Consider the following 14,327-nt stretch of genomic DNA (forward strand, 5'->3'; position numbering starts at 1 on the left):
TGTCTTCTAAGGTGTGATTACTGCACCATACAGTGTGGATGGGAGAATGTGGATGAGAGAAAAAATAAATGTATTTTGTACAGGAGATCATGAAAAATGAGGTAGAATTTGGAATTTAATTTTGTAATAAATACCTCTTCTTTCAAGCATTCTCTTTGCGTCTAGATCTTTGGGGTGGTTTTTTTTCCCCTTTCCTCTCTCCCTCACATGCACACTTGAAGTAGGAACATGAACTTTAAAGGACCCATTGTAGAGTTTGATCTAGGACAACAGTGATCTACGACAGCTTTTAGCACACAAATGTGGCTGGACTGCAATTCTAGGAGGTCAGGTTTTACTGCAGTCCAAGCAATGCACTGATAAGCGAAACTGGTACATTTGGATGAGAATAAAGTACTGTCTGTTGAAGCGGTTCTCCATGTTAAAGAAGTGTTAGTCAGGTTTAATGGGTATATTCCTCAAGCTTCTGGTAGGTTGCCTATGAATATTCCATTTGACAGATCAAGCACTTTGTTCAGGAACCCAACATTTTTCTAGAAGTCATTCTTAACGTTGAGTATGTAGTGTCCATAACATCAGACTGATGCACAGTTTTGTACAAATGAGGCCTGTGCTGTTAACTAAATGTAAGAGTCTAATAAAACTGGAATGCTGTAAATCAGAATCTGGCTCTACACCAGGCTGTGCTGACAGGGCAGCATATACTTTTGAGTACAGCGTAACGAAGGGTTGCCATCATCATCTATCACAGGTTGCTATTACCTGTGGCCTGCGCAAGGTGATAGAATAGGCTGATAGATGGTTACTGAAAAGCCTGTTGACATCTTGCATTGCTTCAGAAAGTGCAAGTTGGTCTTTGGATATTGTCTGATCGGGGCTATTGTTCTGAAAGGAAGGACTGGGGGCTTTCTTACAGAAAGATGGGGACAGACTTTTTAGCAGGGCCTATTGCAATAGGATAAGGGGTAATGGTTTTAAACTAAAAGAGGGCAGATTTTGACTAGATAGAAGGAAGAAATTTTTCACAGTGAGAGTGGTGAAACACTGGCACAGGTTGCCCAGAGAGGTGGTAGATGCCCCATCCCAGGAAACATTCTGAGCAACCTGATCTAGTTGAAAGTGTCCCTGCTCACCGCAGGGGCGTTGGACTAGATGACCTTTAAAGGTCCCTTCCAACCCAAAGATTCTATGACTGCTGATACAGAAGCTGTGCTAGAGTCGAAGGAGATGACCATAAGGAAAAGACATGAAGTATTGTTCAGAAAATGCTGATAATATCTGAAGTAAAACTTTACTTCTCACTGCCCTCTAAAGGAAGAATGGCTTCTTTCTGCAGGTAAGTGATTTTGCATGTGTGGACACTGGTGATCGATTTCATTTTGCATTTGTTTTGAACCTGACAGGTTTCGAGGCTTCTAAATTCCAGCCATCGTCCTGTTACGTGTTCCTCAACAAGAACGAGGCTTTTTTATAACCTAGTGTTTTAATATAGAGTTTGTGCTCTGTCTTCAAACTGCTGTTTAATCTTCTTTTTGTTAACCAAATAGAAACTTTCAATGCAGGTTGCTTTCTCTAGCCCTTAAATTTCCTGTGCCTCTTTTCTCACTTTCCTCAGTTTAACCATATGGTTTCCCAAACCGTACACTGTCTTCCAAAATCAGTCTCCCCAATTCCATATGCTGAAATAAATCTTCATTGTTCCTACCACTGCTTCCTGGTTTACATCCAAGGATTGTGGTTGTTGTACACTTTGGAGTTGTTTTCTAATACACCATATCTAACTCTGTAGCTCTGGCCCATGTAATGTATGCTCTGGAAATAGAAAGGTTGTGCTTTATCCGAATGGCATAGTCTACCAAGTGTTACGATTGCTGTAAATTGCTCTTTCCATATTTACCATTCTTGCAGTCATTGTTTTATCTCTGGATTTCATCCAAAGCTCCTCATCCTGCTGTCTTGCAGCTGACAAAAGGCAGTTTTCAGGCTTTATTCATCTGACCTTTATTTTCCCACCATGTATTTTAGGATGAGGTGGTTCTGAAGTACCTGGTTTTTCTCCAGTAACCAGAACGGGAGTTTAGGTTACTTGCCCTTATGAAGGCATCTGTGTTGTGTCAGCTGAGTCCCACCCTGGCAGTGTGCTGATCCCTTGGAATGCTTTAGGGACTATAACTATTTTGTTGGAAGGTGGGGAAGGAAACTAGCTGAGAAACAGGGAGGAGTTGGTTGAGATGAGAATGTGAACATGCATAAGATGGTACATCTTTATTTAAGATTTCTGAACTGTGCAAGAAAAGCCAAATAAAGCCAATGCAGTTGAAGAAAGCGAACTTAAACAGTTTTATAACTTCTGGACAGATATTTAAATAAAGGACACCAAGAGCACAAGTACCAACTATCCCAGTGCAAAGCAAGGCCAGAAGAACCAAAGAAGCCAAAGATAAGAAGCTGAGTAACAAGTTCTTAATGGACTTCAAACACAAGAGAGAAGCATCCAGAAAGTGAGAACTCACATTACAAAGGGCTGCTATGAAAGTCGTGCAGAGGGGGAAGGGCAAAAAAGCTGCTTCACAAAATGAAGACATAATGAGGAATATCAAAGTTAATGAAAAACTGTCAGGATGTAGGTAGTAAGAGACGGATCAAGAATTAGACCACTACTTAGCAGAGACGGAAAGGCATGAACTGATGGATCACCCCAAGAAGTTTTACACCCATCTGCAAATGCTTTTATAATACACTTCCTACTGGGTTTTTCATTATTTTTTCTATGCTGGTTTTTATCAGGCTAGTTAGTTTCTTTCTTACTTAATCATCCTGTTTGGCCTTTTTGAGTATTGCCACATTTTATACTCCATATGTCTGCTGAAATTTCTTTGTTTCAAGCATTATTAAAAAAAAAATTAACAATGAGTGGGTTGGAGATACCCTCAGGCAGCTCCTGCAAGACTCGTGGGTGCAAGCTATCTGTGCCTGCTGATTTTAAGTTTTTATTGCTAACAGTCACTGCTTAACATCCTATTTATTTACTAATGGAGTGAAAAGTGCTTTATGATGTGGCATGCGTACCTGATTCTCAAGATCGAGCTACGCTATTCAGTGCTTAGGCATTTTTGACTCTGGAGTTGAATGTGCAAAATTTGTCACTGAACTAGAGAATATTTTTGACAGAGCCCAAAACAGGAATGACTTGGGTGAAGAGAGGAAGACCTCAAGCAGAAAAGGAATCCCACACATAGATGCAATAACACATAGGGTTTTCTTTGAGAGCAGATGGCTGAGTGCAAAGCTGAAAGGTTGTGATGCTAGTACAGCCTTGCTATCAAGGAACGGGTGCAATTAAATGCAAAATCTTTTTTTTTTTTTTTTTAAATCACAGCAAAGACACTGTGCTCGAAGACAATTGCAGTAGGTCAAATGATTGTAGGAGATGCCCTGGTCAATAATACCAATTCAAATTGCAAGAGGGAGGGAAAGAACAGACGGAGTTGAGATCAGAGGGAAGACAATCAATGAGCACTTCAGAAATCAGCTCCAGCAAAGCTTCTGAAACAAGACAAATCCCATGGGGATTCTACAGAGGAGGCTCCACAGGAAGTAAAGCATCCTTTCACCAAGCTTTTGCCATGATGTTTCAGCAGCTGAAGGATATTCCAGTCCAGAAGTATAAGGACAGTTGGAGGAAGCCTGTGTGACTGTCCCTAGGTAGGACAGAAGCCAGGTAACTGTGCCGACACAGTGCTTGCCAGGTTGCCAGGCATATTGGCTAGAGCACCATGTTGAGCTAATGAGGCTGGAGAGCTTTGGAGTGTGCACCTCTGTAGTTGTGTCTTATGATCAAATTCATCTTTAGTCAAGGCGTACATAGTAGATGGACTTTTTGAACTCACCTTGGTAGAGCGACTTACAAAAGGTGGAAGTTGCTTCTTGGAAGATCACAGCCTGGTGGTGGGGGTAACAACTAGTGGATTATCACTGTACTAGAGAGCACAAGGCGAATAACAACCAAGATAGGTCTGAGCATCTGTAAGTGCTAGACCTGCTCCAGCAGCCTCAAAAGTCAAAAATACCCGGGCTAGCAGCTCTCTGTGTGGTCACCTTCAGCTTCTCTCCCCGCTTCATGCCCTGTCAGCCTTGGGTTATTTTTATGTGCCTGTACAAACTTTCCCCAGCTGGCCCTAGGAGATCCAAGATGAACCTGGGGATGTCTAGTAGCAAATCGAAGTCAAAATACACGATTTCATTTTATTCTGCTGTTGAATCCTCTCCCACACATTGTTCCTCCTCCCTCTGCCTATCCCTTTGCCCAAATCTTCAAGGTCGGTAGTGCTGCCCTGCTCTCCCCGCAGGCACAGTGGCAGCCAGCAAGCTCTGCAGCTGTTGCCTTCATCGTTTCATGCGCACGATTATTCCCTCCTGCATCTCTTTTGCTTTGTGTTATGCAACTGCACTTCGTGATTTGCTTTGCCACTGAGCTGTGCCGCGCCATGGCCTGAGGGGGTAGCTTGAGAAGACTTCTGGGAACTTGCATGACTTCTGCTCCCACCTGAGGATGGGAGCCTGGGGAAAAGAGGAGCCGTTGTGGTCTCTGGTTTTGAGACTGGGAGCTAAGGGGGAAGAAAGGGAATTAGCCAAGCCCAGGAGCCTGTCTCCAAGGTGAGCAGGCAGCCTGAAGCAGCTAGATCAGAGTGGCATTATTCATGAGGACTTGCAGATGTAGAATTGGAAATGAGCAAGAGTCCAAAGGGGATTTGGGTTTGTTGGTACAGCAGCTGGGATGAAAACTGACAGTGCCACAGCAGCACGTGCGAAACAGCCATCCCGGGGCCAGGCTGATGTGGTTTTCCTTTGAGAAGGAGGTCTGTATTCCAAGTGCCCTGAGCCCTTAGTGCAGGGTTGGGGACAAGCGTTTGTGAGTTTATTCCCAGTTCTGTCACAGTGTTTTATGAGATTGGGCAAGCTTCCTTCCCTGTGGGTAAACTGAGGAACTGAACAAGTAAAGTCAACGCTTGGTAAAGGGAGTTATGAGCGTTGGTACTGTAATTTGAAAGGGCTGTAGCTTACAATAACAAGACCCACTGGAAATTAAAAACATTATCTGCATTTTTCTTCTTCCAAAGCACAAAAAAGCTTTATTGTTTTCTTTGTGGGTCAGGGAGTTCTCAAAAAATATGCCTCCCCTTTCTCCAAGTGGCCTAAAGACAATTTTGGAGAAGTCTGTGCTGCTGACCTGGTTCTTCTTCACTCATGACAGCTCCAGGGAATAGTCTTGTAAAAATCCAAGAACATCTCAGAAAAGAGCTGAGCTGTCAGGCTAAGGGAGCTGGGGACCGTCGCAGGAAACCTTCAGACCATGGAAACATTTGCAGTGCTCAACCTCTTGGTGCATCCTGGGGCTTCCTCATGCTTGCAAGCTCACAAAACACTTGAATGAGAAGGGAGATTTGCTTGTTTGTTTTTCCTTGCACTTTAAATCCTCTCTTTACTCCACGTGTGCTGTCAGCACCTCAGTGCCATGGCAGCAGGAGGAATTCCTCTGACAGCCATATAGCTGCGAGGGAGGAGCTGCTTTGCACACAGGGAAGAGCACCGTATCTCCCTAGACCTCACTCTTTTAAGTCAAATGAATGGTGGTTCAGATGTTTCTTACCCCTGAGCTCTCCCTGTCTCCCACCTCAAGTCCCTCCTTACAGCTCCTCCTCCTGTGCTGGGAGACCTGTCACAGGGGAAAAGCTGCTGGTTTTATTAAGGGAGAGAGCATGTACCAGTGCCAGAAGGTGGAAAAGGGATGGATTGACTGTTCAGAGGGGCAGGGAAGGTGGGGAAACTGCTTCTGATTGCGCCTGCACCCCAGAAGGAGCTGGTGCTAGGGGTCAGGGAAGGAATTAACTCTCTTTGGTTCTTAGACTCTGCTGAGTGTCATACCAGCGTAGGCTTTGGCGGCCAACAGGTGGGCAGTGGCACGGCCAGCCCATCTCCCCTTTCACCAGCTGGGGCACCTGTGTGTGCCATGGAAGGAGAAGACATGTCACCCTCGGCACTCTCATTGCTGTTACGTCTGGTCTGTTCTGACACTTGTGTGTGCTGGCGCTCAGCGTGCTGCCACCATCTGCAGCACGGAGGGGAGGTGTGGAGGGGAAGACTTTGGACAAGAGCCACCATTTTGCCTTGCTGTCATGGCTTCACTGCTATTGTCTGAGATACCCTTGCCATCAGGAGCAATGGCTGAACCTTGCTCTGGGATGTGATAGCTGGTATGGTGCCTGCATGCACCCAAGGACAGATGTTCAATTATCCCAAGTAAGCTTTAGGAACTGATCACTCTTAACTACCATAACTTGCTTTTGTGGTGCTTCTCTTCCTCCTCTGTCAGCCAGCTCTGAAAATATTCAAAATGTTGCTAGGCAAATATTCAGCCTCAGTTGCTTCTCTGACTGCATATACGTGATTCAACTCTGCTCCTCGGTATACTGTGGTCTAGGGAGGACTCTCCGCTCTCCTTTCCGGCGGAGCGCTGCCCACCTGTTCTGCTCCATCTCCTTGTTAGCAGGGTCAGGGTCCAGCCAAGCTCTGGTGAAGCTCCATGTCTGTGTGGTTGTGACAACAGGCTGATTGTGCATATGCACATAGGATGACACGTCATGCTCTGTACTGGTATGCTTGATCAGCTGCAAGATAGTTTAAGGTTGATGTTTGCATTGGCGCTGCCAGGCTTGCGTTCGCCACCCCGCTCAGATTAACCTGGCATTTCCTGCTGCTCTGCTAGCCGCTCTTTCAGACTTCTTGCAGCGTCAGCTGTTATCATGGCACTGATTTATCATCAGTCCTCAGTACAAAATCTTACAGCTAAGATGATGCTGTTTTTAGTGGGAGCTTGCTGTGGACCAGAAGATGAGTGGCCAACAGCAGGAAGCGCTACAGGCTGGCAGGTTGCCTCTTCTGACCCCCCAGCCGTGAGATGGCCCTGCAGCTTGTGACTTTTCTTCATTATTGAATGCTTTCTATTTATCACCTGTTCTCTAAGAATATAGCTGTGTAAGAGATCAAATGCTTTTCAGGCTTTTCTTAGTTATCATGAATGCTAAAATGCTGTATTTCTAACAGAAGCCATGATTTAACAGAAACCGTTTGCACCTTTCCAGCACCTTTGACGTTAATTAAGTCTTTTCTAGCAATGGTATTCAAAACACAGCAAACCTCTGGAATATCATTTGTTTTCTGGCTCAGTAGCCAGAGATCTGAAGCATTTGTGAGAGTCCCTAGTCCCATCTGACTGTTCAATTTCTTTGTGAGTTTGTCACAAAGAAAGGAGGACAAGGTCTTCTCCAGCTTCCTCTAATGTATATGGAACTTTTCCTATACCGCGTCTTGCCTGGTCTGCGCTGAGAATGTGGGGTCTCAAAAGCCTGAGAAAACAGGTGATTTATTCTGGCACTTGCAGGGATGTCTTGGGTGGCTTCCTACTGTCACTGCCGTCAGTGCTGTCACTCCGGCTCTTTGGGGGAAAGGCCCCTGGGAGACAAGCTGGGGCTAAGGATGGAGCACTGTGACTTTGAACTTGTCTCCTTCCCGGAATTATTTTCAGTATTCCAATGAGAAGAGCCTCCTTTCTGCCTACACTGAGCCAATGTGCTGCTGGGTGGGATCAGAGGCTGCTGTCTTCTGGTTACAAGAAGTTAAGTCTGATGTATAGAACCAGAACTTGTAATATGATCAGCGCAATTGTTATTTCAGAGCTGACTGTGATAGTTTCAGTAGTATTTGTGCTTTTGTGTGGCTCACATCCTTCTGAAAACCTTTACTTGCATGACTGCTCTGGCTTTCCTGGCTTCTGTTTTGCTGCTCGAGACCTCGCTTGCCCCTTCTCGCTTTGTTTTCTTCATGCTGCCTGAATCCTGGGGCCAAATTTCCCTTTGCCTGAACAACGAAGAGAAGCTGAGTGTCCCGGGTATGTTTGACAAAGATGACGTGTCTTCTGATCTGTTCTTAACAACTTTGCCTGCTTCAGCTGGCTCGATTAGCCTTAAATTAAAGATGTACCTTGCAGCAACTCGCCCGTGGAGGTAGCAGGTGGCTGCGGGGCAGCCCGAGGCCCGGTGGAAGTGGCCGAGAGGAAGAGCATGCTGCAGTGCTGGAACATCGCTGAGGGCCTCTACCCTCCCACTCCCGGGGGTCCCCTCCCTCGCCCTCTCCGCCGTGCTGCTTCATGGGCCGATCGGGAAACGTCAGCCATGAACGAGCTGAACTTTTCGCTCTGCGGCTGCGGGTCTCGCGGGGGGCGGCTGGGTGGTTTTTTAAAAATTATTATTATTTGTTATTTTCCTTTTCCTTCCTTTCCCTGAGTGGGGAAATACAGCGTGAGCTCTTCCATACCAGGGGGGCGGCGGGGGAAGCCCCCGGGGGAGGCGGGGGCGGCCGGGGTGCCGGCAGCGGGGTGCCGGCAGCGCGGGGCGGGGACGGGGCGCGGATGGGCAGCGCGGGGCGGGGGCGGGGCGCGGATGGCCGCCGCGGCGGGGGGCACGGGGCGGGCGGCTGCCGCTCGGCGCCCCCCGCCCGCCCCGCGCCCCGCCTGGGGCGGCGAGGGGCCGCGCCGCCCGCCCCGCCATGCAGAGCGGGATGCCGCTGTCTGGCAGGCAGCGAGCGCTGATCCGGGAGAGCTGGCGGCGGGTGAGCGGCAGCCCCGTGCAGCACGGCCTCGTCCTCTTCGGCAGGTGAGCGCGGCGGCGGCAGCGGCCGGACCGACCCGCGGGGTTGGGACGGGCTCCAGAAACGCTCCCCTTCGCCTGGCGAAGGCTCCCGGCCCGCTCCCCACCCCGAGGCTGAAGCCCCTCCAGCGCGAAGCCGCGGCTGCCGTGGGACAGCGGCGTGGGGACCGGGCCGTCGGCCGCGCGCTGCTTCCCGGCCTTTCCCACCCTCCGCCAGACAGAACTTTGTTACGGGGAGGCGGGGGGGGGTGTGATGGGGAGAGGCGGCGGGCAGGTTTTGTGCGTTTCTGCCCACTGATCCTCCACCTCGTCACCGTCGCTTCTGCTTGAGGAGCTGCGTGTCCGCCCAGCCCGGGGAGGGGACGGGAGGGAGCTCCTTGCTGTCCCCGGCACGGCGCTCGGCAGCCCCCGGCAACGACCGCGCCGCCGGGGAGGGCTTCGGTCCCAGGGCAGAGGAATGGTGTGCCGAGGGCACGGTTGAAACCCAACTCCTTGTCTCTCCTGAGCAGATGAATGGCTCGATTCTGGGAAGATGAAGAGGGAAAAAAATTTTTTTAAATCTATGAAAAGTCATTTAAAAAGGAGAGTTGACGACTGGCTTCTGGAGTGGGGCATAGCATACGGGAGCCAAGCCAGAGCAGGGCTGCGAGCAGCGACAGCAACGTTTGGGAGTTTTAGTGGAGAGGAGAGGGATGCAATGGTTTAATGTGTGGGATGGGGAGAAAAGAAACCGCCTTGCCTGAATTCCCTGTGGCCTCCATGGACAGCATCAGCCTGTTAGATCTGCCTGGGCGGCTGCTGCTGAGACCCACGCGTGCCCGGCATACACCGGGCAGGGAGGATGAGAGGGGAAAAAAACGGGAGCTGGTGGTGGTGTGGGAGAGCGGGGCATTAGCTGAGTTTGTACATGCCCCCTTTGCTCAGGCAGGAAGGCCGGCTGCTGGAGCTTGCAGGCCTTCCCTGGATTTGGGAGCTTTGGGGCTTAAGGGGATCATGAAGTGGGAATGGGAAGATTTGAGACAACAAGTGAGACTTTGGGGAGAAGGGCCAGGCTGGGAGGAACTCCAGCAAGCTGGGACTGGTCCTCAGATGCCACAAACATGTACCTGAGAGCTGGGGCTGTGGGCTAGGGAAACAGAGACTTTTTTGACTATAAGTAACTGGGATTGCCCCAAACTAAGACTTTTCAGAACTTCTGGGTCCTTTAGAAGCAGGAAGGGAGGCAGAGGGGAGGCTGTGGGTGTGCTGCTGATGGGGTTGTTCCTGAGGTGAGCAGGACAGCAGGAGTAAAGCTGAGGAAGTGAGAAGATGGGGGTTTCTCTCTTGCTGTTGCAGGTTGTTTGACTTGGACCCTGACCTGTTGCCCCTTTTCCAGTACAACTGCAAGCAGTTTGCCAGCCCTCAGGAGTGCCTTTCTGCCCCTGAGTTCCTGGATCACGTCAGGAAGGTGAGAGAGGGGCTGTGGCACGGCCAGAGCACAGCCTCCTCTGTGAAGGAGGAAGCCCTTAGGCAACGGCTTAGGGCTGTGGGGTGTCTGACTGGGGAACGTGTGGGAAGTCTCCTGAGATGGTAACTGCAGGGGGTTGCTTATGCTAGCAGAAGCTGCTATTGCCAGGACAAAGCGTCCTACAACAGTGGGGAAGGGATGAGAATGCATGTCATGGTGGGTAAGAAACACCATGCTGGTGTCCATGTCCTCATCTGAGAGTGGATTGCCTCTTGTGAAAGCTGGAAGCCCCCTTCTTCTACCATGGAAGCACCTCAGTAAGCTCACTTCTGTCCAGACAAGGACTGAAGCCCTCTGCTTGGCCACATGCTGGCCAGGAGGTGGCATGGAGCTGGGCAGTGGTCCCGGCTCCTGTGGACTCACTGCTATAGAGAAGCTGTTGGTGCAGCTGCAGAGCCAGAAGGCCCGCAGCATCTCCTGGATAGCCCCTGGGGGAGCGCTGCGATACGCATTCACCTCCCCTCGAAATGGAGAGGAGCAATGCTGATGTCATCTGGAGGAGCTCATGTGTGGACAGAATTAGCAGAGCTCCTTTGCTGAGCCCTGAGGAGCAGCCACGCCGGGCCAGAGCGCAGCCTTCATAAACCGTCTGGCTCCATCTTTAAACCAGTTTGGTGCCTCGCTTGCCTGTCTTTATTCCTCGTAAGAAGCTGTTTCAGGACTGTGCTCCTCTGATAGCTGCAAGCTTTTTGTTATTTTCCAGCCTCTGTGTATTGGCAAAGTTAAGTCCATTTTTACTTCTGCTATTACTGCCTTGAGCTGAAATAGCTCTTTGCTCTTGTTGGACATAATTTCCCTGTTGAAATTATAGAGCGCAATTCTATAACCTCTTGGCTTTGCCAAGCTAACCATGCCCTGGCTTTAACTCTTCTTCTAATTCGGTGTGTCTGTTCCCCTCATCCCTCATCAACCCTTCTCAGTCCTCTTTCCATTTCACTCTTCGTGCTCCTGGGAGACCATGGTGGTGCGTGCTTTACCAGAGCAGATCTCTTGGTTGTACTGTCCACCCCATCTCCTCAAAATACCTTGGCTGATCTTAGATCTGGAGTTGCCTTATTCACAATTGCACCATCTTGGCAACTTCTAGTTGGAAACTCTAGTCCTGGCAACTTCCAGGGCTCCCCTGCAGTTGTCTTGGGGTCCTAAGAGCTCTAATGACTGCCTCAGCGTTAGATCTTAGCCCGTAACTGCTCTGCTGTAGGGCTGTTTACCCCCTCTGGCACAGGGAGGTCAGCAGGGCTGCTTGCTGTGGCACCTCTGGCAGTGTCCCATGGAAGGATGTGGCGTGTGCTCCTGCCAGCATGCCTCATTGATGTGACACACGGATCGCAGAAGAAAAAAGGAAAGCTCAGAGGGCATCTGCTGGGCTGAGAAGGGTGATGTAGAGAGGTCAGACCCTTTGTTCCTCTGGGAGGGCAGCAGAGCCTTGCTGTTAATGCCGTTCTGCCTGTGTGCTCCTGCAGGTGATGCTGGTGATCGATGCTGCTGTGAGCCACCTGGAGAACTTGTCCTGCCTGGAAGAGTATCTCTGCAACCTGGGCAAGAAGCACCAGGCAGTTGGTGTGAAGGTCGAGTCTTTCTCGGTGAGGTGTCCTCTCTCGTCCCGCTGCGGCTGTTTGTTCAGCCCTGGGCCATCCCCATCCCTCTGCGCCCACCTGCTGGGTTCAGCTGGCTGGATAGAAAGCTGGTGGCTCCGGGCAGCCCCTGAGTTGCTGATATTGGCACAGTGATGTTGGCTCAATCACGGAAACCCCTGAGCTCCCCTCATTTTCTGCCCTCCCCCAGTAAGCCCAGAGGGAGAGGACAGAGGGGAGCAAGGCATTTCCCCGGTTTTGAACAGGACCACGGTTTGGGGCACTGCAGTCTCTCCTGCGACACAGGGCTGCAGGCTCTTTGCCCCAGGCCCTGGATCTCTGCAGCAAATGCTCTGGGCAAACCTCACCCCACCTGGGAAAGACAACGTCCACCTCTCTCTGTGTTTGCACTAGGATGGGGTTGCTGCACCTCAGACCCTGCTTCCTCCGTGGCAGTAAGACAGGAGCACCCCCTCCATATGTTTACTTCTTTACTCCTCTCCTGCCATCAAGCATGGACAGAAATGCTGGATAAGGCAGCGGGGAAGGGCAGGCTGAAGGAAAGGTCTCTAACCAACGCATGGCTCCCTCTTCATACCGCTAGCTGTGATCCTCTTCAGAGGGAGCAGGGTCCCATTTGCTTGGGGTAGTGATCCCCACCAGCCCTGTGGGTGCTCCTGGATGGGGTGGCTTGCAGCTCTGTGAGGAGCAGTGCCCTGTGGAGAGGCCCAAGAGGCAGCGAGGCAGGCCCTGAGCATCCAGCCTGGGGCCTGACCCGCTCTCCTGGCATCAGGGCATTGCTCAGCTCTGCTGGTCCGCTGCTATGCCAGGGGACGGGGCCAGCTACCCGCATCTGGGAGCCACAGGGAACGGACCTGCAGCCCCGGCGTTACATGCGCGGTGTCAGCCCTTGCTCCCTGCCTGCACTCCCCGCTTACCCAGGGTGAGGGCCAGCACAGGACAGGGGAAGGGGATGGCATGGGAGACGGGGTGGCCTGGCCCCGCTGGCGGAGCAGGAGCCAGCAGCCCTGCAATGGGAGAAGTCCAAAAAGGCAGCGAAGTGAGAGAAGGGGCTGTGTGTTGTTCCCCGACGCTGAGCTTGACACCTCCCTGTTTGGTTTGCAGACTGTCGGTGAGTCCTTGCTGTACATGCTGGAGAAATGCCTTGGCACTGCCTTCAGCCCAGACGTGCGGGAGGCTTGGAGCAAACTCTACAGTGCTGTGGTGAAAGCCATGCAACGTGGCTGGGAGACCCTCCCAAAAGGGGACTAGATCCTGCCAGCCATCCCCGTCCCTGACACGCAGCGGCCCTGGGCGGGGGGAGCGCTCGCGCCGCGCTCTCTGCCTCTCTCCACTTCTGTCTTTCTCTGTGCACCATCCCATCGCTGTCTCCTCCAGTCATGTGTGCTTTGGGGCTCTCCCGGTGATTCCACCTCGCTTCCACACAGCCACACCTCTGCCTTTGCTGAGGGCTGGCAGGGTACGTCTCTGCAGCGAAGCCTGGGAGTGCCGCAGCACAGGTACGCCGCCCTGCCCCAAGGTCCTTCAGGCCAGCTGGAGCACGAGCACCCATGTACCTACTCTGGTTTTTAGCTGGCTCGTCTTCCCTCCTCTTGCTACCCACCCTAGTTAGATGACAGCTAGCGTAGGCCTCTCGGGCTTATTTGCCCGAGATCCTATCTGCCGTGCTCAAGACCTGCCAGGTCTGGCAAACCTCGCTCCTCCCGCGCTGCTGTGCCCGGTTCAGCTGTGGCAATGGTGGATTTGGCTCCCTCCAGGGCCAGGGGCAGCAGAGCTGGCTGTGCCCTGCGGCCGTCCTCCTCCGACACTGCGGGGAGCTTTCCCCCCTCTTCCTTCACCAATATGTCGCTACCGGATGATTAATCCTGGTGCTTTCTTCTGCCTTGTGTCTCTCCTGGATGGCATCCATGGCTTTATCTCGTGTCAGGTTGGCCACAACTCAGTGTGTTTCCTAGGGATGCTTCGAGCAGTGGGATCATGTTAATCCTGAGGTGAGGCTGCTTTTGGCTGGTCAGGGCTGCCAGCTGAAAGGCTCTGTGTTGGTTTGGACGGTTGGTTTAACCTCAGAGCCAGCTGAAATGCAGCAACAGTCGTGGCTCTTTACTGCTTTGTGTTAAGGAGAATAAAGTAAATACAAGGAAAAGATGTCTTAAAATAAAAATGAAGGTTGCAATCATGTCATGGCAACAGCTTCCAGAAATCATTCTGGCTCTTGGCCAGACAAAGCGTAGCTGGAATTTCACTGCTGATGCTGTCAGGACCTGGAGGGCTTCCCAGCTGCACACAGTGCCCATCTGCAGAGCTCCTCACCCTTTAGTAATCCCTTCCAGCCATACTTGAGACACAGCCATTTCAGAGCAGAACGAGGCACCCAGTTGGGTGCGTGCAGCAGTGCTGTGTCAGGACAGGAGTGAGAAGTCAGCATCTGCCTGAAGAAATCCCAGGAAATTGCTGAGAAGCAGCACCTGAGGGCTCTGGGGGAAGCTGAACTCGAGCACTTTGAAGAAGAGCTCATTTTTA

At 51.1% G+C, this 14,327-nt stretch overlaps 1 protein-coding gene across 1 annotated transcript; it reads left to right on the forward strand.

Annotated features, from left to right (window-relative positions):
- Nucleotides 1–8,604: 8,604 nt before the first annotated feature.
- On the forward strand, nt 8,605–13,414 carry NGB (neuroglobin; the record flags this gene model as incomplete). The annotated part of the gene is made up of 4 exons (XM_081999913.1): nt 8,605–8,711; nt 10,041–10,152; nt 11,676–11,795; nt 12,912–13,414. The coding sequence occupies 4 exons, from the start codon at nt 8,605–8,607 to the stop codon at nt 13,056–13,058; spliced, it is 486 nt and encodes a 161-aa protein (XP_081856039.1). The 3' UTR covers nt 13,059–13,414.
- Nucleotides 13,415–14,327: the final 913 nt, after the last annotated feature.

This window comes from Phaethon aethereus, assembly GCF_964289735.1.
Source record: "Phaethon aethereus genome assembly, chromosome: 5".
Classification (NCBI taxonomy): domain Eukaryota; kingdom Metazoa; phylum Chordata; class Aves; order Phaethontiformes; family Phaethontidae; genus Phaethon; species Phaethon aethereus.